Raw genomic sequence first — 21,874 nt, 5'->3', positions numbered from 1 at the left:
GGGTTCAGGATCTGGCGTTGCCTTGAGCTGTGGTGTAGGTCACAGATGCGGCTCAGATCTGGCACTGCTGTAGCGCTGATTAGACCCCTAGCCTGGGAACCTCCATATGCCATGGGTACAGCCCTAAAAAAAAGACAAAAGACAAAAAAAGACTTGTGGTTGCCAAAGGGGAGGGGAGAGGGAATGGGATGGACTGGGAGTTTGGAGTTAACAGATGCAAACTATTACATTTAGAATGGATGGGCAATGAGGGCCTGCTGTATAGCACAGGTGTGTACAGTCTCTTGGGATAGAGCATGATGGGAGATGATATGAAAAAAAAACATGTATATATATATGTATGACTGGGTCACTTTGCTGTACAGCAGAAATTGGCACAACATTGTGAATCAACTATATTTTAATTTTTTAAAAAAGTTAAAAAAAAAAGAACTCTCAAAGAACAGGAGAAGCAAGGAAGTCTCAAAGGAAGAAAAGGCTGGGGAGGGTGTTCCCCTCTATTTCCCTTTTAAATGTAAAAAGGGTAGGGGGCTTCGTTTTGCATTATAATATTAAACATAATTAATCAAACAGTTAAAGAAGATTTTACATTGTGTAACTTAGCAGAGGATATGAACACTGGACCAGAATTTAGGAGAAGAGATTAGAATCTGACTTAACTCTGACTCTCACTCTTGGATAAGTCACTTCCTATTTCCGGACTCAGTTCCTCTATCTGTACAAATAGCCATTTGTTCCAGGACCAATATCTCTTCCCCTAACGGGGGTGGGCAACAAGGCACAACACTGCTTTTAGCTGTTCTGCACTTGTGCGTTTTTGCAAGGCATCTTCTTTGAACAAAAGGTTCTGGAGCAAGAGTTCCTATTGTGGTGCAGCGGAAATGAATCTGACTAGTATCCTTGAGGATTCAGGTTTGATCCCTGGCCTTGCTCAGTGGGTTAAGGATCAGGCATTGCAGTGAGCCATGGTATAGGTTACAGATGCAGCTCGGACACTGTGTTGCTGTGCTGTGGTGTAGGCTGGCGGCTATAGCTCTGATTCGCCCCCTAGCTTGGGAACTTCCATATGCCAAGGGTACAGCCCTAAAAAAAAAAGAAAAGTTTCAAGCAAACAAAACTTAGAAATGCCCCAGCTTGGATTTCCCGTTGTGACTCAGCAGTTACCATATCTGACAAAGCCTCCATGAGGACGCAGGTTCGATCCCTGGCCTCGCTCCGTGGGTTAAGGATCTGGTGTTGCTGTGGCTAGGCCAGTGGCTACAGCTCCGATTCAACCCCTAACCAGGGAACTTCCACATGCGTAGGGTGCGGCTCTACAAAAAAAAAAAAAAAAAAGCCCCAGCTTTACTCAACGGAAGCTATAATATAAAAGCTCAATTGTTTGACCACAAAAGCAGTAATTTTATTGGCAATCAGCCTCCAATCTCTCAAAAAAATTTTTTTTCAAACCACTCGATAGAAAGATTAGGGAAAACCCTCTAAAGGCTGAGCTCACTGACATTTCTGCAGACACAGGTCTTCGTGCTGCTGGAAACCTCAGCTCCAGAAATGTCTGTGCTGAGAGTGCTGCTTCCACTCTTGGAAAAATCACAAGATGGCACAGTGGGGACTTGATGCCAGAAAGACGTTCAAAGAACATTAGAACTGAAAGTGACCTTGGGCAAGAGAGTCCTCATTGTCTAGATGAAGATTTCAAGGCTCAGAGTGACCTGATCAAAGTTGCATGGTGAGTCTGGCAGAGCTGGCCAGAGGGCTTTCCTGAAAGTGGCAGAGCATGGTGTTCTGAGGGCACTGCTTCCCCACTGCTGTGCTTGTCACCTCTGTCTGAAGAATTAGACTTACCCTCAAAACATCAAAAAGCTCATCTCCATCTAGGGAAATCTGCCCTTTACAAGAAGTAGGAAAGTGAAGTAAAACAGCAGAAAGTACTAATGATAAGAGATCAGATAAAGTTCTAACACATTCCACATGACAGCAATTATATGGGAAGGACAGCATCTTCTTTTTCTTTCCTCAGCTTCTTTCCTAAATATGAGTGATTTATCTGTTTAATGCTATGGTCAACTCTAGGTTCAAAAAACAAAACCAGAGTTCCTGTTGTGGCTCAGTGGTTAACAAATCTGACTAGGAACCATGAGGTTGCGAGTTCGATCCCTGGCCTTGCTCAGTGGGTTAACGATCCGGTGTGGCCGTGAGCTGTGGTGTAGGTTGCAGACGTGGCTCAGATCTCGAGTAGTTGTGGCTCTGGCATAGGTGGCGGCTACAGCTCCAATTGGACCCCTAGCCTGGGAACCTCCATATGCTGCGGGAGAGGCCCAAGAAATGGCAAAAAGACAAAAAAAATAAAAATAAAAAAACCCACTGGAGTTCCCGTCGTGGTGCAGTGGTTAATGAATCTGACTAGGAACCACGAGGTTGCGGGTTCGATCCCTGCCCTTGCTCAGTGGGTTAAGGATCCAGCATTGCCGTGAGCTGTGGTGTAGGTTGCAGACGTGGCTTGGATCTGGCATTGCTGTAGCTGCAGTGTAGGCCGGTGGCTACAGCTCCGTTTCAACCCCTAGCCTGGGAACCTCCATATGCCACAGGAACGGCCCTAGAAAAAGGCAGAAAGACAAAAAAAAAAAAAAACACAACCACCATCCTCGTTTTATCATAACGCTGTTTCTTTGTTCGGGATTTCACTGCTTATCTAATGGGAAAAGGCAAGCTACAGAATGAGCCAAAGTGTGATGCGCCCTCTGCATCAAAATCTTTAAGTTAAAAGTAAGAGTTCCCACTGTGGGGCAATGGGATCGGCAGTGTCTCTGGAGCACTAGGACACAGGTTAGATCCCTGGCCTATTAGAGTGGGTTGAGTTTCTGGCCTTGCCACAGCTGTAGCATTGGTCCTTAGTCCAGGAACTCCATATGCCATGAGGTGGCTGGAAAAAAAAAATTAAAATAAAATAAAAATAGGAGTTGTGGTGTAGCAGAAACAAATCCAACTAGTATCCACGAGGATGCTGGTTCAATCCCTGACCTCACTCAGTGAGTTAAAGATCTGGCATTGCTGTGGCTGTGGTGTAGGCCAGCAGCTACAGCTCCAATTCCACCCCTAGCCTGGGAATCTCCATATGCTGCAGGTGCAGCCCTAAAAAGCAAAATAAATATATAAATAAAGTGAATTGTAAAAAAAAAGATAAAAGTATATTCAAATAGCAAACCTTAAATTATAATACATTTATATTTTATACATATTATATAATTATAACATATTTTGTTGTAATAAAAATAACTGGGTGAAAAGAGGAATTCCCATCATGGCTCAGTGGTTAACAAATCTGACTAGGAACCAGGAGGTTGCGGGTTCGATCCCTAGTCTCACTCAGTGGGTTAAGGATCCAGCGTTGCCATGAGCTGTGGTGTAAGTCGCAGATGCGGCTCGGATCCTGCATTGCTATGGCTCTGGCGTAGGCGGGCAGCTACAGCTCTGATTAGACCCCTAGCCTGGGAACCTCTGTATGCTGCAGGTACAGCCCTAGAAAAGACAAAAAAAAAAAAAAAATTGGGTGAAAAGACAAAGAACAAAGGATGTCACTCATCATTCAGTTGCACAAAAGCTTAAGTCACAACCCACTGTTAGACTGTGAGCCCTAAGGGGAACTCAGGATAGAAAAAACAGGCTGAGGCACTCTGTGCCTTGGCTAAAAAGCCCCTAGTTAAGATGCATATCTTAGGAGGAATTTTAATGACTCTAGATTCTTGCATCTTCCCATACATAGAAAAGCACTAAAATCATTAATTTGAGCTATATGTTCCTTGCTACTGGCTCCTCCCAACCCCTTTGGAACAGTTTCTCAAATCTACTAAGAGGCTGTCTCTGGGGCCATAGCCCTCAGTAAGAAGCTGAATAAAACTTAACTCACAATGTTTGTGTTGCTCATTTTTATTTCAATTGACAATTGGAGGAACTGCCAACTAAAGAAGGTCGCTCACTGCCTGGTTCTATAAGAATTCAGTCAGTAGCCACTGTGGTCATTGGCCTTTGACATAACCTAATAGGAATTGAGAGTGGAAGTCAGGAATGAGGCACTCTGTGCTCTGGGAAAACTGGCAGAACAGGCCTTTAGACTGTTAAATATTTTCAGGAGAAATATATATATATATTTTTTTTGGTCTTTTTTACGTCTATTTCTAGGGCCGCACCTGCAGCATATGGAGGTTCCAAGGCTAGGGGTTGTATCAGAAATATAGCCGCTGGCCTTCGCCAGAGCCACAGCAACTCAGGATCCAAGTCACGTCTGTGACCCACACCACAGCTCAGGGCAACACCAGATCTGCAACCCACCGAGGGAGGCCAGGGATGGAACCTGCAACCTCACGGTTCCTAGTCGGATTCATTAACCATCGAGACATGATGGGAACTTCCATTCAGGAGAAGTTTTTTATGAACCTGGATTCTTGCATCTTCCCATACTTAGAAAAACACTAAGATATCTAAGATATCTAATCTAAGATATCTTATCTAAGATATCTATTCTTCATGACTAGCAGCAACCTTCTAGAGATGTGTGCTTGATTACACATACCCTTTGCCAAAATCACACATGTACTGATCTCCCTCCTTACTTCTCTGGATCAGTTTCTCAGAGGCTGTCTCCCTGGCTATAGTCCTGAGTAAATCACTGAATAAACTTAATTCACAGCTTTTATACTGTGCATTTTTTTTCCAAGTTGGCAGAACTCCACTTTTATTTATTTTTTATTTTATTTCATTTTTTCTTTTTACAGCTGCACCTGTGGCATATCAAAGTTCCCAGGCCAGGGGTCAAATGGGAGCTGCAGCCTATGCCACAGCTATGGCAACATCAGATCTGAGCCACATCTGCAAACTACCAGGCAGCTTGAGGCAATGGAGGACCCTTAACCCACTGAGCAAAGCCAAAAATCAAACCCACATCCTCATAGAGACAACATCAGGTCCTTAACCTGCTGAGCACAACAGGAACTCCAGAACTCAATTTTTAATATTGTAAATAGATTCAGTGCACAAACAAGTCAGCCTGTACATAACATTCTCTGGGTAACTAAACTTAGAAATGTGACTCTATTTTGCCAGAAATGGAAATCCTAAAATAAAGGAAAAATAATTCTAAAATATTAAGATTTCAAAAGATTCTATTGCTTTAAAAAAAATCTTTTTTGGCCACATTAGTGGCATGCATAAGTTCACCAGGCAAGGTCTGAACTCGTGCCGCCACAGCAAGCCAAGCCACAGTAGTGACAATGATGAATCCCTAACCCACTGAACATTTTAAGGCTCCTATGGCTTTAAATTTAAGAATTAAAATAAACATGCTATAAAACAAGAGAAACTGAAGCCTAGAGAGGAGAAGTCAATGATTATTCAGCTAGTAAAGATTTCATAGCTCCAGTCCAGTGTCTTTCCACTATAACACAGCCTCAAACTCTTAATTCTCCTCTTCCTGGAGAGCTATCCTTCACAATTAAAACGGAAAGGAAGAGGAAGGGAAAAAAAAACTACTATAATTTTGTTCCTATGGCTTCAGAATCTCTAGGTATTTTTTCAACTTCTTTACTCAGAAGTGATAACTCAAAAAAAAAAAAAAAAAGGAAGATTGTTTCCTAAATTAAGAGCAGAAAACAATGTTACAGCAAAGCTCTGAAATCCATGAGTTACTAGTTGTGTGTCCTTGGGCAAGTCACTGATCTCTGAGCCTTTAAAATGGAACCAACAGCATCTACTCCAATGCGTTGTTGTAGGAATTAAGTGAGATGGTGCACTTGGCCCAGGAAGCACTCAAAAATGTTAGCAATTGTTAACCTTTTGTTTTCTTTCTTTTTTTTTCTTTCCTTTTTAAGGGCTGCACCTGTGCCACTTGAAAGTTCCCAGGCTCGGAGTTGAATTGGAGCTGCCTATACCACAGCCACAGCAACACTGGACCCAAGCCCAGACTGTGACCTATGCCGCAGTTTGCAGCAATGCTGGATCCTTAACCGACTGAGCCAGGCCAGGGATCAAACTCACATCATCATGGATACTAGCCAGCTTCTTAATACACTGCACTATAGTGGGAACTCCCAACATTATTAATCTTTTAAAGTATATTTATTTATTTTTTAGATTCTATATATAAGTGATAACATAAAGTATTTGCTTTTCACTAACTTATTTCACTTAGCATATCCTCCAGGTCCAACCACACTGCTGCAAATGGAAGAATTTTATTCTTTTTTATGGCTGAGTAATATTCCATTGTGTATATATACCACATCTTCTTTATCTATTCATCTGCTGATGTACACTTAGGTTGCAAATAGACTCACAGATATAGAGAACAATGGGGAGTGGGTTACCAATGGGGAGAGAGAGGAAGGAGGGGAAAGACAGGGGTAGAGGACTAGGAGATACAAACTACTAGGTATAAAATAAACAAGAAGGAGTTCCCGTCGTGGCGCAGTGGTTAACGAATCCGACTAGGAACCATGAGGTTGCGGGTTCGGTCCCTGCCCTTGCTCAGTGGGTTAACGATCCGGCGTTGCCATGAGCTGTGGTGTAGGTTGCAGACTCGGCTCGGATCCCGAGTTGCTGTGGCTCTGGCGTAGGCCGGTGGCTACAGCTCCAATTCAACCCCTAGCCTGGGAACCTCCATATGCCACAGGAGCGGCCCAAGAAATAGCAACAACAACAACAACAACAACAAAAAAAAAAGACAAAAAAAAAAAAAAAAGACAAAAGATAAAATAAACAAGAAGAGTACCCATTGCGGCTCAATGGAAACGAATCTGACTAGCATCCATGCAACTCAGGTTTGATCCCTGGCCTCGCTCAGTGGGTTAAGGATCTGGCATTGCCATGAGCTGTGGTGTAGGTTGCAGATACGGCTTGAATCTGGCATTGCTGTGGCTGTGGTGTAGGCTGACAGCTGTAGCTCCGATTTGACGATTTGACCCCTAGCCTGGGAATCCCCATATGTCACAGTGTGGTCCTAAAAAGAAAGAAAAAAAAATACTATGTATAAAATAAGTAAGCAACAAGAGGAGTGTCTGTTGTGGCTCAGCACGTTAAGAACCTGATGTAGTGTCCATAAGGATTTGGGTTCAATTCCTGGCCTCACTCAGTGGGTTAAGGATCCAGTGTTGCTGCAAGAGAGTCAACTTGAATCCAATGTTGCCATGGCTATGGCATAGGCCAGCAGGTGCAGCTCCAACTCGACCCCTAGCCTGGGAACTTCCATATGCCACAGGTGTGGCTCTAAAAGGAAAACAATAAAAAAAAGTAACAAGGACACATTGCACAACACAGAGAAATATAGCCATTATTTTGTATAACTTTAAATGGAGTATAATCTATGAAAGTACTGAATCACTATGAAATTTAAAAATAAAAGTATCTTTGTGATTCAGTAGGCTTGCACAGAAGTAGAGTTAAAGCTGAAAGAGTAAGAGAAAACCTAATCAAAAATGACTGGTTGAATGGCACTGAATGAAGGGAGGTGAAAGGAAAAAATGATGGGAGTTCCCATTGTAGTATCAAACCAAACTAGTATCCATGAGGACGAAGGTTTGGTCCCTGGCCTCACGCAGTGGGTTAAGGATCCAGCATTACCTTGAGGTGTGGTATAGGTCGCAGATATCTCAGATCCCTCGTTGCTGTGGCTGTGGTGTAGGCCGGCAGCTACAGCTCCGATTTGACCCCTAGCCTGGGAAATTCCACATGCTGCAGCTGTGGCCCTTAAAAAGAAAAAAGAGGAGTTCCCGTCGTGGCGCAGTGGTTAACGAATCCGACTAGGAACCATGAGGTTGCGGGTTCCGTCCCTGCCCTTGCTCAGTGGGTTAACGATCCGGCGTTGCCGTGAGCTGTGGTGTAGGTTGCAGACGCGGCTCGGATCCCGAGTTGCTGTGGCTCTGGCATAGGCCGGTGGCTACAGCTCCGATTCAACCCCTAGCCTGGGAACCTCCACATGCCGCAGAAGCGGCCCAAAGAAATAGCAAAAAGACCAAAAAAAAAAAAAAAAAAAAAAAAAAAAAGAAAGATGGAGTGAGCCACCTCTAAATCAAGGAATCACAGCACAGACCTCATACTGGGGCTGGGGTCACAACAAACAACATGACAACACCCCCCTCCCCCGCCCCGTCCCTCAGAGGGCTCACGGTCCAACAGAGAGAAAAGTTTGAATAGACAAGAACAGGCAAATCAACGGGAACAATCACAGGAGACCAGCTTTATGGGGGGAGGGGGGTTGGACAGAAAGGATCCAAGAGAAGGGGGAGCATGAATGTTTATTAACATCTTATCACTAATAGCTAGCATTCATTGAGTCCTATTTGCCAAGTACTGTGCTAAGAGATTTTCATGAGTTATCTCACTTGAGCCTCCCAATTCTACGAGGTAAGTATAAGGGATGGCAGGTGAGCAACACTTGCAGCAACTTCCAGGAACTTTCTAAAAGTAATTCACTGTCGCTGAAAGACGTCCGAGGTGAAAAATGATAGGAAAGAAGGGTCCAAGACATTAAGGTCTTGAAGGCTATGTTAAAGGGTTTCAACTCTACCCATGAATAGTGGGTAGCTTCTGAGGGTGTCAGGTGAGGGTACGACCTGATTAAATCTGTTTTTCGGGAAGATTATTCTGCCACCAGAAGAGGGCGAGAGAGGCCAGGTTAGGGGTCAATTGCAGCAATGCAAACAAATCAGGAGGGTAGCAGAAAGATGAAGATTCGAAACATTTGGAAGTCGCCAGGCCGGGTGCAGGGCACCAAGTGGCAGAAAGAAGGAGGACGGTCCCGGGGTCCGCAGCCCCGCCCACCCATGCCCAGGCCACTCTTCCCCAGGCCCCGCCCTCTCTCGGCACCCTGCGCCCTGGTCCTCTAGACGCTCCCCTCACCTTGGCCATACGGATCATGCGCTTGGCCACATCCAGGTCGCCCTGGTGGTTCTGGCCTATCTCCGCAATGATGAAGCATGGGTGCTGCCCGCCCACCCAGCGTCCGGGACACAGCTCCAGCTCCAGCGGCATGGCAGCGGCTTGTGCTCTCGTGCGGCACCACCCGCCTAGTTACCGCCGCCGCCACCTCCCTTCTGTTCAGTCTGCAGCCTAGCTGGGCCCACTCGGAGGCCCCGCCACGTCAGCCAGCGGCCGCCACGCAGCCAATCAACGAGCTCTGCCTCGTTCCCGACAGCCAATCAAGTCAGGGGGCGGAGCCACCCGCTGGGAGAGACGTGCCACAGGAAGAGAAAGCCTAGCGCTGTTCTATTGAGTTCGGCGTGTGACTCATGGGCAGGAGGCGCAATCCCTGACAGCGATGGGGTCCCTGCATGCACCCTTGAGCAAACATTCCTGTAAGGAGGCTGACGGCTGCCTTGGGCGTGGAGAGAGTCCGCCCTACGGTGTAATGGAAAAAAACGGATTCAGGGGTTGGAATTAACAGAGCTGGTTGGAGTCCAGCTCCTGCCACTAACCAACTCTTTATCATGAATACCTAGTCTTTCTGAGCATTATTATTATTATTATTGTTGTCTTTTTAGGGCCGCACCCGCGGCATATGGAGGTTCCCAGGCTAGGGATGAATCAGAGCTATAGCTGCCAGCCTACACCACAGCCACAACAATACCATCCAAGCTGCATCTGCGACCTACACCACAGCTTAAGGCAATGCTGGATCCTTAACCCACTGAGCAAGGACAGGCATCGAACCTGCATCCTCGTGGATACTAGTCGGATTTGTTTATGCTGAGCGGCGACAGGAACTCCCTGAACATTATTTTCCTTTTTCTCTTAAATTGGAAAATTATATAGACCCTACCTTCCAAGTTTGGTCAAGTGATGATGAGATACTGATCACAGTACCTGGCCTGTAGTAAGCTTTCAATAAGTGGTTGCCAGTCCTATTATGTGAGAGGCAGCAAGTCCAAAAAGTTCCATTGACTTGTCCAAAGCCATCCAGAAAACCAGAGTGGAGCTGCGATGAGGACCCTGGACTACCTCCCAGCCTAAGGCCCTTGCAGTGCATTATACTGGGTTGCAGACAAAGTTGAGAAATAACCAGTTTGAAGGAAAAAATAACACTTGATTCCCAGCTCCACTTGCCAGAACTAATGAGCAGAGTAACAATGTTAAAAACGGAGAGGAGGAGGCACTTCTGGGTGGAAGGGCAGAAGGGTAGCTTTGGGACACGTGGGTATAAACATGCAGGTGAAAATGTCCACAAGACAGGTCTGAGGCTTAGAGTAGAGGTCAGGGCTGGAAAGAGTGATCTGGGAGCCATTCAGAGTGAGGAAAGCCCGAGGATAAGTTAGACTCCTGAGGAAAGGGTGCAGAGGGATGAGCAATGGAGGACTGAGCCTTGTGTTGCTGCCATGGAAGGACAAAGAACCAGGGTTTGTCCTGAGGAGGAGAGACCCACAGAGTCACAGGCCCAGAGCAGTGCAGAATGAGGAGCAAAAACTTAGGGGGAGGGGGAATGAGGGCAGGGGAGCCACTGGAGACAGCAGACTTGGTGGAAAAATGGTTTTGGTTGCCAAGGGAAGATGAGGAAACAGAGGCAAAAATGACTCTTTCTTGAAAGAGTTCAGTTGTTAAAAGCAGATGGAGGGAGTTCCTGTCATGGCTCAGTGGTTAACGAATCTGACTAGGAACCATGAGGTTGCAGGTTCGATCCCTGGCCTTGCTCAGTGGGTTAAGGATCTGGCGTTTGCCAAGAGCTGTGGTGTAGGTCGCAGACGCAGCTTGGATCCTGCGTTGCTGTGGCTGTGGCGTAGGCTGGTGGCTACAACTCTAATTTGACCCCTGGCCTGAGAACCTCCATATGCCATGGGAGCGGCCCAAGAAGTGGTAAGAAGACAAAAAAAATTTAAAAAAAAAGCAGATTGAAAAATAGGAGTTCCCTGGTGGCTCAGCAGGTTAAGAATCCATTATCAGGGCTACTCTGGCCTGGGTGGCTGCCAGGCGTGAGTTCAATCTCTGGCCCCAGAACTTATGCATACCCCAGGCATGTCCCACCCCCACCCCCGCAAAAGAAGCAGATGGAAAATGGACCCTGGGGTAGAGGAAGTTGAAAAGTTGGAGGGTTCTGAAGAAGTTCAAGTTTGGAGGTCAGGGGGAGGCAACCAAAGAAAAAAGGAGATTGCAGTGGTGTTGATTCATCTTTGATATGTGAGTGCTAGACTAGATGCCACGTGCTTTATGTTTCTCCAGTTTCAATGGCCTTTTACACCTGGGTGGGCTGAGCAACAGGCCCTGGTTATAGAGGAAATTAAATCTAGCACTCACATAACCCAGTCACTTGGGCTAAAGAAAACCATTATGATTTTGCATGATTTGTAAGTAATTGGAGATTAAAGAAAAAAAAAAGGCAGAAATCATGTTTAAAAACATGACCATCCCACAAAAGCCAATTAGGCTGTTATTTGTAATTAAAGTAGTACCTACTTTAAAATTATTCAAAAGTCCTTATTTAACCACAAATAAGGAGGAAAGCACACAATCTTTATTCCACTCTTGTTCTTGTTTCTAAAGCCAGTTTCCAGGCGTTCCCATGGTGGCGCAGTGGTTAACGAATCCAACTAGGAACCATGAGGTTTCGGGTTCGATCCCAGGTCTTGCTCAGTGGGTTAAGGACCCGTTGCCGTGAGCTGTGGTGTAGGTCGCAGAGGTGGCTCAGATCTGGCATTGCTGTGGCTCTGGTGTAGGCCAGCGGCTATAGCTCCGATTCGACCCCTAGCCTGGGAACCTCCATATGCTGCGGTCGCGGCCCTAGAAAAGGCAAATAAATAAATAAATAAATAAATAAAGCCAGTTTCCAGTGCTTTCTGTTGCTTTTTCTGCTGGGATAATGAATCAGTGTTCAACTTGTCAAAATGGATGAGAATACATGGGGAGATCTTTAGAAACGAATTAAAACCAGTGAGAGATTATTTGGCAGAAGAGGACAAGGAAGAACTTGGTTTTGGAGAACCTAGGGTTCCCAGGATGCTGGGTCACGAGGATCAAGGTCGAGGGATGGACCCAGTTCCCAGAACTGAGACCCTAGGGTCTGGGACCCCATTGACTAGTTGAACTGTGCTAAGCCCCTCCTGAAACTGATTCCTGCAAAGCCTCCTCCAACCTAGGGCTCCTCCCAGCTGGGTGCTCTAGCTACACTGACCTATTTTGAGTTCCTCTAAAGGATCGTGTTCTCTCTCCTCCAAGCCTTGGCACAGGCTGTTTCCTGGGCCCACACCTTCCCTCCTCCTGTATACCCACCATACTTAGCCCTGCCTTCTGCAGGTCCTTCAGTGCAGAAGTCACTTCCTCTCAGAACTTTCTCTGATCTCCCCAACAACCTTCTCTGGGCTCCCATGGGACTTTCTTGGCCCACTTATTACCATTGGTCGTGACTGCCTCTTCTGTCTGTCATTCTCTCTAGACCATGATTCCTTTGGGTTGGAACCATATGGAGCACTTACTCGGCCCTAAACCCAAGGCAAAGCACTAGGGATGCCTTGGTGAACAAATAAGACAGATCAGGCCTCTTCCTTTATGTTGCTTAGAGCCTTGTATTATAACTGAGTCCTCCAAGGCCAAGAACTCCTTGAGAACACAGCCTGAACCATCTCCTACTATATCCTTAGCACCAACCACAGGACTTAACACTTACTTTGTAGGTGCCGATAAACATTTTCCGAATGGCCAAGTGCAGAAAAGGAAAGATGACCATGAAGACTGAGGCACAACTGACTTCAAACATTTACTCCTCAGGCCACGTTCAGCCTCTTAGGTGAACATGACTGTTCCCCTGAAGTCAGCTTTCTGGAAAGTTCCTTTGAGGAAGACGTGATCTATTACCCACCCAAGTTCCCCAACCTCAGCTGCCAAGAACCAGCCAGAAAGTCTGCTTCTCCCAAGGTTCTCAGTTGTTGCAATTATAAGAACCCTTGCTGGTCACACTCTGACTTACACCCGCTTCCTGCTTCCTCAGCCTTGGTCCTCATCCCTGGAACATAAGCATCATTTTCATACTGTCCCTGAGAGAACACTCCTGGGGCAGCATGGAAAGTGAAAATAACCCCATCCTGTCTCTGTGAAGGGATTTTGACCTGTGACACACAGCCTACCTGCCTCCATTTCCCAAATGCTCACGTGTCCAACAAATAATTCCCAAGTGCCTGCTGCAGGCCAGCCACCAGGCCAGGCACCAGGAACAGAGCGTGGTCCTTTGCCAGTAAACTGTATTTGTGTTTACAATAAAAGTAAACTATATTCACACATTGATATAAAATCATGAACTGAGAAAAATAAAATAAAATCATGAACTCTAACAATTAGGGCAATGAAGAAAACACATGGAATGATATATGTGACAAACAAGGGGACCTTCCTTACACGGGTGACTAGGGAGTGTCTTTCTGAAGAGTCAGCACTGAGGCTGAGATCCTCATCACAAATGCCTTCCACACGATACAAACCTCTTTCCATGCTGCTCCCCCCCCCCCAGGAGGTTGAAACAGTATGGTGTCCTGAAAAAAAGTACAGGGTTTGGGGGAGTTCCCTTTGTGGCTCAGTGGTTAATGATCCGACTAGGAACCATGAGGTTGAGGGTTCGATCCCTGGCCTTCCACAGTGGGTTAAGGATCTGGCATTGCTGTGGCTGTGGTGTAGGCCGGTGGCTACAGCTCCGATTCGACCCCTAGCTTGGGAACCTCCATGTGCCGTGGAAGCGGCCCAAGAAATGGCAAAAAACAAAACAAAACAAAACAAAAAAACAACAACACAGGGTTTGGAATACATCAGGCGTGGTTCCACTCCCAGCTCTGTTCCTTCTTGCTAAGGAACTTATCAACTTCCTGCAGAAAGGGAACAACCACCACCAGAGGGCAGTAGTGAGACGAGGGATGTGAGACTTCTAACAGCCCAGACCTGCCCACCCAGGTTCTCGCCCTGCCCAGACACTTAGGAACAAAGAAGTCTCATTCCTGAGCTCTGGCTCCCTGGCCTGCTTCCACTGCCTGTGGCTACAGGGGGCAGACCTTCCTCATAAACCTCTTGACACTCTATGCCTATTACCAGCCTCATTTCCTCCTTCACCCCAGCACACATCCCTGTCTGGCAGGTGCATCACACCCCAGTTAAGACAGTGGGTCTGTGTCTCCACCTCCTCCCCTCACTCTTAACTCCTAAAGGTCCCCAAAGCTTTAATAACTTTCCCTCTTCTCCTTCACATTGTCCTTGGGCATTTCATTCATCTACAGCGCTTCATGTGTGACTTGCAGATATTCATTACCAACCCTGTCTGACTGTTCTCCTGATTGCCTATGCAGCTCACAACCATCTCTTAAAACAGCCCCAGTACATCAGAACATCCCATAGCAACCTGATTTCAATCACATGATACTGCCAGCCTGAGGCCCATCAGACTGATCCAGACATATGTTAAAGGATAATATTCTGACCAACAAGCACATGAAAAGATGCTCAGCATCATTAGCCATCAGGAAAAGGCAACTCAGAACCACAATGAGATTCTACCTCACACTCACTAAGATGTCTAGAGTCAGAAAGACAGATAATAACAAGAATGTGGAGAGACTGGAATCTTCATACACTGCTGATAGGATATAAAATGGTGCAGCTGCTTTGTGGAACAGTCTGGTAGTCCTCCAAAAGGTTAAACATACAATTACCACATGACCCAGACATTCCACTCCTAGGTATATCCCCAAGAGACATTAAAACATGTGTCCACACAAAATTGTATGCAAATATTCATAACAATATTATTCGTAAGAGCCAAAAAGTGGAAACAACCCAAATGTTAATCAACTGATCAATGGTTAAAATATAGCCATTCAGTGAAATATTACTTAGCAATAAAAAGGAATGAAGCAAACTAATAGAACATTGTTAAGTCAGCTATATACGCCAATAGAATTTTTTAAGAAGAAAAAAAGGAATGAAGCACTGATGCATGCTGCAACATGGATGAACCTGACATTGGAAACTTGTCATGTGAGTCTTCAATAGTTGAAATATTCAAGTATTTGACTCAGGTAAATCGTGGAAGAGAGGCTGGGGGCTAGGGGAGCCATGACGGATATTGTCAAATATTGGCAAGACTCCATTTAAAAAGCTAAATTAGGAAGTCTCCTTGTGGTGCAGTCAGTTCAGGATCTGGAGTTGCTGCAGCTGTGGTTTTGATGCCAGTGGGTTTGATCCCTGGCCCAGGAATGTCCACATGCCACATGAACTCTAACAATCAGGGCAATGAAGAAAACACATTGAATGATACATGTGACGAACAAGGGGACCTTCCTTACATGGGTGACTAGGAAGTGTCTTTTCCAGTCACAAACTTCGGCATCAGCCACTCAACTATCCTCGGTCTCCAGGACCAGCCGACACCATTTTTTGAGCTTAACTCCTTATTACCCATCAACCATGAGCTCCCAGATTCATGAGAATTACTCCGCCAAAGTGGAGGCTGTTGTCTACTGCCTGATCGACATGCATCTGCAGGCCTCGTACACCCACCTCTCTCCCTGGGCTTCTATTTCGATTGTGACGATGTGCCTCTGGAGGGCCTGAGCCACTTTTCCGGCAAATTGGCCAAGGAGAAACTTGAGGGTGCAGACAGTCTCTTGAAAATGCAAAACCAGTGCAGCGGCCTTGTCCTCTTCCCAGACGTGTGGAAGCCATCTCAAGATAAGTGGGGTAGGAGTTACCATTGTGGCTCAATGGTTAACAAATCCAACTGGGAACCATGAGGTTGTGGGTTCGATCCCTGGCCTTGCTCAGTGGGTTAAGGATCCGGCGTTGCCGTGAGCTGTGATATAGGTTGCAAATGCGGCTTGGATCCTGCGTTGCTGTGGCATAGGCCGGCAGCTACAGCTCCGATTAGACCCCTAGCCTGGGAACCTCCATATGCCGCGGGTGTGGCCCCCAAAAGACAAAAAGACCAAAAGAAAAAAAAAAAAAAAGATGAGTAGGGTAAAACCCAGAACACTATGGAAGCTGCCATTCTCTTGGAGAAGAACCTGAACCAGGCCCTTCTGGATCTGATGCCCTGGGTTCTGCCTGGGCAGAGCCTCACTTCTGTGACTTCCTGGATGAGGAGGTGAAGTTCATCAAGAAGATGGGTGACTACCTGACCAACATCCACAGGCTGTCTGGTCCCCAGCCTTGGCTTCTTCGAAAGGTGCACTGTCAAGCACAACTAGGAGCTTCTGGAGCCCAGTTGCCTTTGAGGTGCCTGGCTTCTGCTGGAAGCCCCTCTCTGCAGCCACAAGGCACCTTTCTAACCACCCTAGAGCCCTCTCCCAAGTCTTGGACCAAATGGAAACACTATTTTGCAGCCGAAAAAAAAGACTCAGGGAGAAGATGGCTATCAACAAGCCTGGAAGAGACACCTGGAACAGCCCTCAGGAGGAACCAACTCTGCTGCTGACACCTTGACCTTGGATTTCTAGCCTCCAGAACTGTGAGACAATCATTTCTGTTGTTGAAGCTACCAGGTCTGTGGTGCATTATTATGGTGGCCTCAGGAAACTAATATACTTGAGGAAATGTGCCCTGAGTGCCAGTGTGTGAGGCATAGCAGAGGTTCAGACCCATGGCCCAGAGCACTCACTTGCCAGCAATGGAGGCAAGACAGGGAGTGGAGCAGCCAGTGCCAGGGCCCTGAAAATGAGTCATCAAAGAAGGAACCCAGGGAAGGGAAGTTTCCTGCCTGCTGGGCCATTGGGCAGGCTAATGCCTTTGCACTGATTCTTTTTTTTTTTTTCCAGGGCTGCACTCGCTGCACATGGAGGCTCCCAGGCTAGGGGTCAAATAGGAGCTATAGCTGCCACCACAGCCACAGCAACACAGGATCCTTAAGCCACTGAGTGAGACCAGGGATTGAACCTGTGTCCTCATGCTTGCTAAGTCATTTCCACTGAGCCACGATGGGAACTCCCTGCACTGATTCTTGAAGACTGGGATGGGTTTTACTTATGCAGATGGAAGAAGAGGGTTCAGACAGAGGAGGCAGCAAGAACAAAGTGAAACACACAGGAATGTTCAGATGGCCAGGTAGGGCATGTGGGCACCAGGGACAGGAAGTAAGCCTGTGAGGTAGTTAGGGATGCTGTTTGTGGGTGAACTTGAGGTAGGGGATGGCACTGGAAAGTCACTGAAAGTTCCTGAGTTGCATCAGGAAAGCCAGGCTGTGGGGCGACCCCTTGAGAAGTGTAGGGAGGACAGGACCCGGGTGAGATGCTGAGGGGTCTCAAATGGCCCATGATGTGGGAACTTGGATTTCCTCAGCCTCATTTCTTTCATTTCCCTCTGTCTTCCTCCTGCTAAAGCACCCACCTTGTGGAATGCACTGGGTTTCAGGTTTCCCATCCACAAAGGGATCCTCGGAGGTGAGCTTCTCCCAAGTCCGTGGACTTGCTCTCATGGAACACTCTTACTAGCTCGTCCCCGGCCTTCTTCCCAGGACGAGCACAAGGCAGGGAGAGAAAGAAGTCAGCCTTGCTCTGCACTCTGGGACCTTGCAACAGACACCCTGAGCCTTAATTCCCTCCTTTGAAAGGTGGGGTCAGAATCCTCAAACTGCCTCCCTTGAACGAGATAATGGATGTGAGTTCTGCAAACTGTAGCATGCTATGGACACTCTGGGGGCATGATTCTTTTGTCAGAAGTAGGGCTCAGGATGGGTCAGACTAGAGCCGATCAGGCCTGAGCTTGGCAGAGCGGTTGTAGGTAGGATTTGGACAGGTAGCTGTAGGGAGCACCAGGTGGCTACAGAAATAGGGAAACAATGGAGTTCCCACCGTGGCGCAGTGATTAACGTATCTGACTAGGAACCATGAGGTTTCAGGTTTGATCCCTGGCCTCGCTCAGTGGGTTAAGGATCCGGTGTTGCCGTGAGCTGTGGTATAGGTTGCAGACATGGCCCAGATCCCGTGTTGCTGTGGCTCTGGCATAGGCTGGTGGCTACAGCTCTGATTAGACCCCTAGCCTGGGAACCTCCATATGCTGCAAGAGCGGCCCAAGAAATGGCAAAAAGACAAAAAAAAGAAAGAAAGAAAGAAATAGGGAAACAATGAGCCAATGGCTCAGCAGGAGGGGAACCTAATGGAAGATCAGGGATAAGGGAGGGCCCTGCCTAGCAGTGGAGTGAACGAAGCCAAGGATTTGACAGGAATTCCCATTCCCAGGGGCTGGCTGGAATCCTTTAGACCACTCACTTCCTTACGGTCCTGTCACTCACTCCCAGACGCCCCACCCCACCCCCCAGGGCCAGGCCACCCTTTCTGCTCAGATGCTCACTTCTCACCCGCCAGCTGCTGCTGCAGCAGCTCCCAGAAATTTTCCGTTACCCATCATGGGTGTCCAGCACTTTCACACTAACTCACTCCAGAGTGTGCCGGCCACCCTCAATTTATAAATGGAAAACGGAGTTCCAAAGGGTCTTTTGCCAGTTCACTCAGTTGGTGTATGGCAGGGCTGCCCCTCACAACGTGGAATTATGATTAAGAGTGGTAGAGGTATTTATTGAGTGCCCACTGTGCGCCTGCAGTTCAAAGTGTTTCATGGCTGATTCTGAAAACCAGCCCTGTTCTCACTCTGTCCTGAACCTCAGGGTCTTGTCAGCCAGCATGTACTTTGCTCCAGAGTGAGGAGAAAGAAAGGTCCACTGACTTTGTCATTAGAACAGAGCCAGAAACAGAGGACCCAAGGGAGGAGCATATGGCAAAGAGCAGAAGCTGTGAATTCAGGCAGAACTGGGTTAGAACCCCAGCCAGGCTGCCTATTTACTGGCTATGTGATTTCAGAGACCCTTCACCTCTAAATCCTTCCATTTCCACATCCGTAAAATGAGGAATAGTTTAGCTCCCTTCCCAACAGAGCATTAGTGCCCCCTAGTGGCAGATATAAGCTGGCTCATGCTAAGTGAGTGTAATGCTGCTTCCCAGACTGACTAGTCAAACAGATTTACTAGAATTCCTATTGCAGTTTTTGGAAAACATCTCATTCACCGTGAGTCTTAGGGGTGCAGCCCTCATCCAGCTTTGTCCAGAGAAATCTAACAGCCTCCTCAGTGATTTCTTGCTACAGGTCTTTGCCTTTCTATCCCACCAACCTAAGGCACAGCTCTGACATGTTCCACCAGATTGAACACTTACCTGCTCTTCAGGAGGGTGGGATAAGTGGGAGTAACAGCATGAGCACCAACTACAGGCATGTCTATTAATGGTTAGAACTTCGAGTATACCCCATTCGAACTTAAGCTTGGGCCCTGTATTTTCAGTTGTTCACAGAAGGGAAGTGACTCAGGAGAGTCAAATACCAGCTAGTGGCCAGGCTGAGACTGAATAGATCTTTGAGGCCTCCCTCCCCACACCTCCATTCCTCTTCCCTACGGCTGGGATGGGGCGGTGTTGTACTGAACACACACACACACACACCAGCCTGGGTCAGGTCCCCTTAAGCAGAGTAACTCTAAATGTCATTTTCCTTTCTCTTTATGCCCTTCTGACATGTCTGGGACAAGTTATAAAATACTTGGTCAGAGATTACGAAGCTGACCTAATTGGCTCTAGGAAGAATTTCTATACTTGCTTCAAACTTGGTTTTCCTGCAGCGCAACTATTTGGCAGCTGAAGCTTAAGTCAGCTGGTAACTTGACTCCCTTTTCAAACTGTCAACACAGTGGTTCATCAGTCTCATTAAAATTGATGTCAGCATAACTTGCCAGGGCTGGAGAAAAGGAAGGTCATAACCTAGGGACAGAACCACCTCTGCAGCTCTGTCTCATCTTTCTCTGATGGTAGGGTGGTGTAGCCTTAATAGGAATGCCAGAAACGGAAACCACAGACTCTGCTTAACGCTGTTCACATGTGTACTACCTAGGAGCCCTAGTAGTGGTGATGCAGAGTAGGGGGCTAGCATCTTACACAAGCTGGTTTGCATTTCCATCAGTTATGTCAGTCAGGGAGTTCTCTTGTGGCTCAGCAGGTAAAGGATCCAGCATTGTTACTGCAGCGGCTTGAGTTTCTGCTGTGGTACAGAACTTAGTATGTGCGGGTGCAGCCAAAAAAAAAAAAAAAAAAGTCACTCTTCAGGACCTGGATTCCTACAGCAGAAGGAGTGAACTAAGAGTAAGAACAAAGTTGAAAACAGGGTGATCTCCTTTCACTACATCACCAGGAAACCTTGGGCTAGTCTTGGACTCTTTCCTATGCCTCCATTTCTCCCTACCTGCAATGAGCAACAGTTGTAACATTTTTATTTTGAAAAGACAAATGCTTCAAATATAGTCATGACATTCCAACATATCACAAAGGAACAGAGCCACTGCTCTGGCTGGAGGGCAGGTGTGTGGAAGAGACCCCTCTTCTGACCCTGCAGAACAAGTAGGCTCCTGTCATCCAACCCATCACAGCTTCCACACTCACTTATTAGTTATACACTGAAAAAGCTGGGAGCAAACCCATTCAAGGAAGGTCTCCTTCAGATGGGAGATAACCCCAGAAATATAATCTGCTCTGCGATTCATCACCAAAAAGCTTGCTTCTCAAGAATTTAAAAATAACCTTTAGTCAAGAGTGGCTTAGCCTTAAGGCCCTCCAGAGGTCTGAATGTCACAGACTTCTAGAAAACCTAATTTTAAAACAAGAAAGAGCATGGTAGAAATGAAAAGCTGGTTTGAGTTCCTTAGACTCTCATGAGCCATGGGTAGCAGGTCAAGTGAACACTGCAAAGTGAATGCAGGAGAAAGTTCTGACCTTCCAGCCCCCCGTGGGATAAGGTCCCAAATCACTGCTCTAGTCTCACCTGCTATTTTTCTTCTTCATTCTCTAGGCAAACTTACCTATTTGAATCCAAATGTAAACAACTGCCCACCTCTGTCCATCGTTCTCCTGTTTTTCCATTACTATTTCAAAATCCTACTCATATTCCCATGTGCAGCTCCTTCCAGGAAATTTCCCTAATCCTCCCAGTTGAGAGCTACCCTTCTTGCCTCTGAATTACCCTAAACTTACTGGATCACTTGTTCTAGGTCTTGGTAAGTATCATTCCCGTGTGCCTCTCTTCCCTACTAGTTCCCATGAGTAATCAAGGGCTGCCTTGTCTCTATCCCAACCCCCTCCCTCTTGCCCAGCCAAGGAGCCTGGCATATCCTAGCTGCTTGGTAGATACTGAAAAGTTCTGTAAACTTGGAAAAAGCAGAAAAAAAAAATCCAAAGTTACTATATTATATTTGACAGTATACACAAAACCTAAAGACACTTAGGTTACAAAAACTGTTTTATAATTTATTAAAGTTTTGCCGAATGGCATTGACTAAAGGCCTGGTGGCTGGGGAAAATAATCTGTTAAACCAGAACTCAAAATTCAACTTTCGTAAATTTCCTTTACAAAAATAAACTCTGCTCTAAAACCTAGAGGAGACTTCAGTTTGAAAGTATATGATGTGGGAGTTCCCACTGTGGCTCAGTGGTAACAAACCCCACTGGTAACCATGAGGATGCAGGTTCAATCCCTGGCGTTGCTTAATGGGTTGAGGATCTGGCCCTGCCATGAACTGTGGTCGCAGATGAGGTTTGGATCCAGCGTTGCTGTGGATGTGGTGTAGGCCAGCAGCTGTACCGCTGATTCTACCCCTAGCCTGGGAACTTCCATATGCGCGGCTAAAAAAAGTATAAGAGGGAAAAAAAAAAAAGTACAAGACCTGAAGGATCCATTGATACTAGGTAACTTTTTCTAGATGTACATTCAGATTAGAAATTCGAATCTTTAATACTGCTTTTACATGTCTAAAAACCCTCTCATTCCAGTAGCTTATAGCTACTGAGTTAACAGTCCTCAAACCTTCCCCTACAAAAACTGACCACATAGTCACACATAT

General features: G+C 46.5%; 1 protein-coding gene and 1 pseudogene across 1 annotated transcript in view; one reads left to right on the top strand and one right to left on the bottom strand.

Annotated features, from left to right (window-relative positions):
- Positions 1-9,018, bottom strand: part of NANS (N-acetylneuraminate synthase) — a 30,744-nt gene extending 21,726 nt beyond the window's left edge. The window contains 1 exon segment of the mRNA NM_001185139.1: positions 8,887-9,018. Within this exon segment, the coding sequence (NP_001172068.1) occupies positions 8,887-9,018 (132 nt within the window).
- Positions 14,159-17,875, top strand: LOC100526202 (annotated as a pseudogene).

Source organism: Sus scrofa, chromosome 1 (assembly GCF_000003025.6).
Source record: "Sus scrofa isolate TJ Tabasco breed Duroc chromosome 1, Sscrofa11.1, whole genome shotgun sequence".
Lineage (NCBI taxonomy): Eukaryota > Metazoa > Chordata > Mammalia > Artiodactyla > Suidae > Sus > Sus scrofa.
This window is presented reverse-complemented; position numbering and strand designations above follow the sequence as displayed.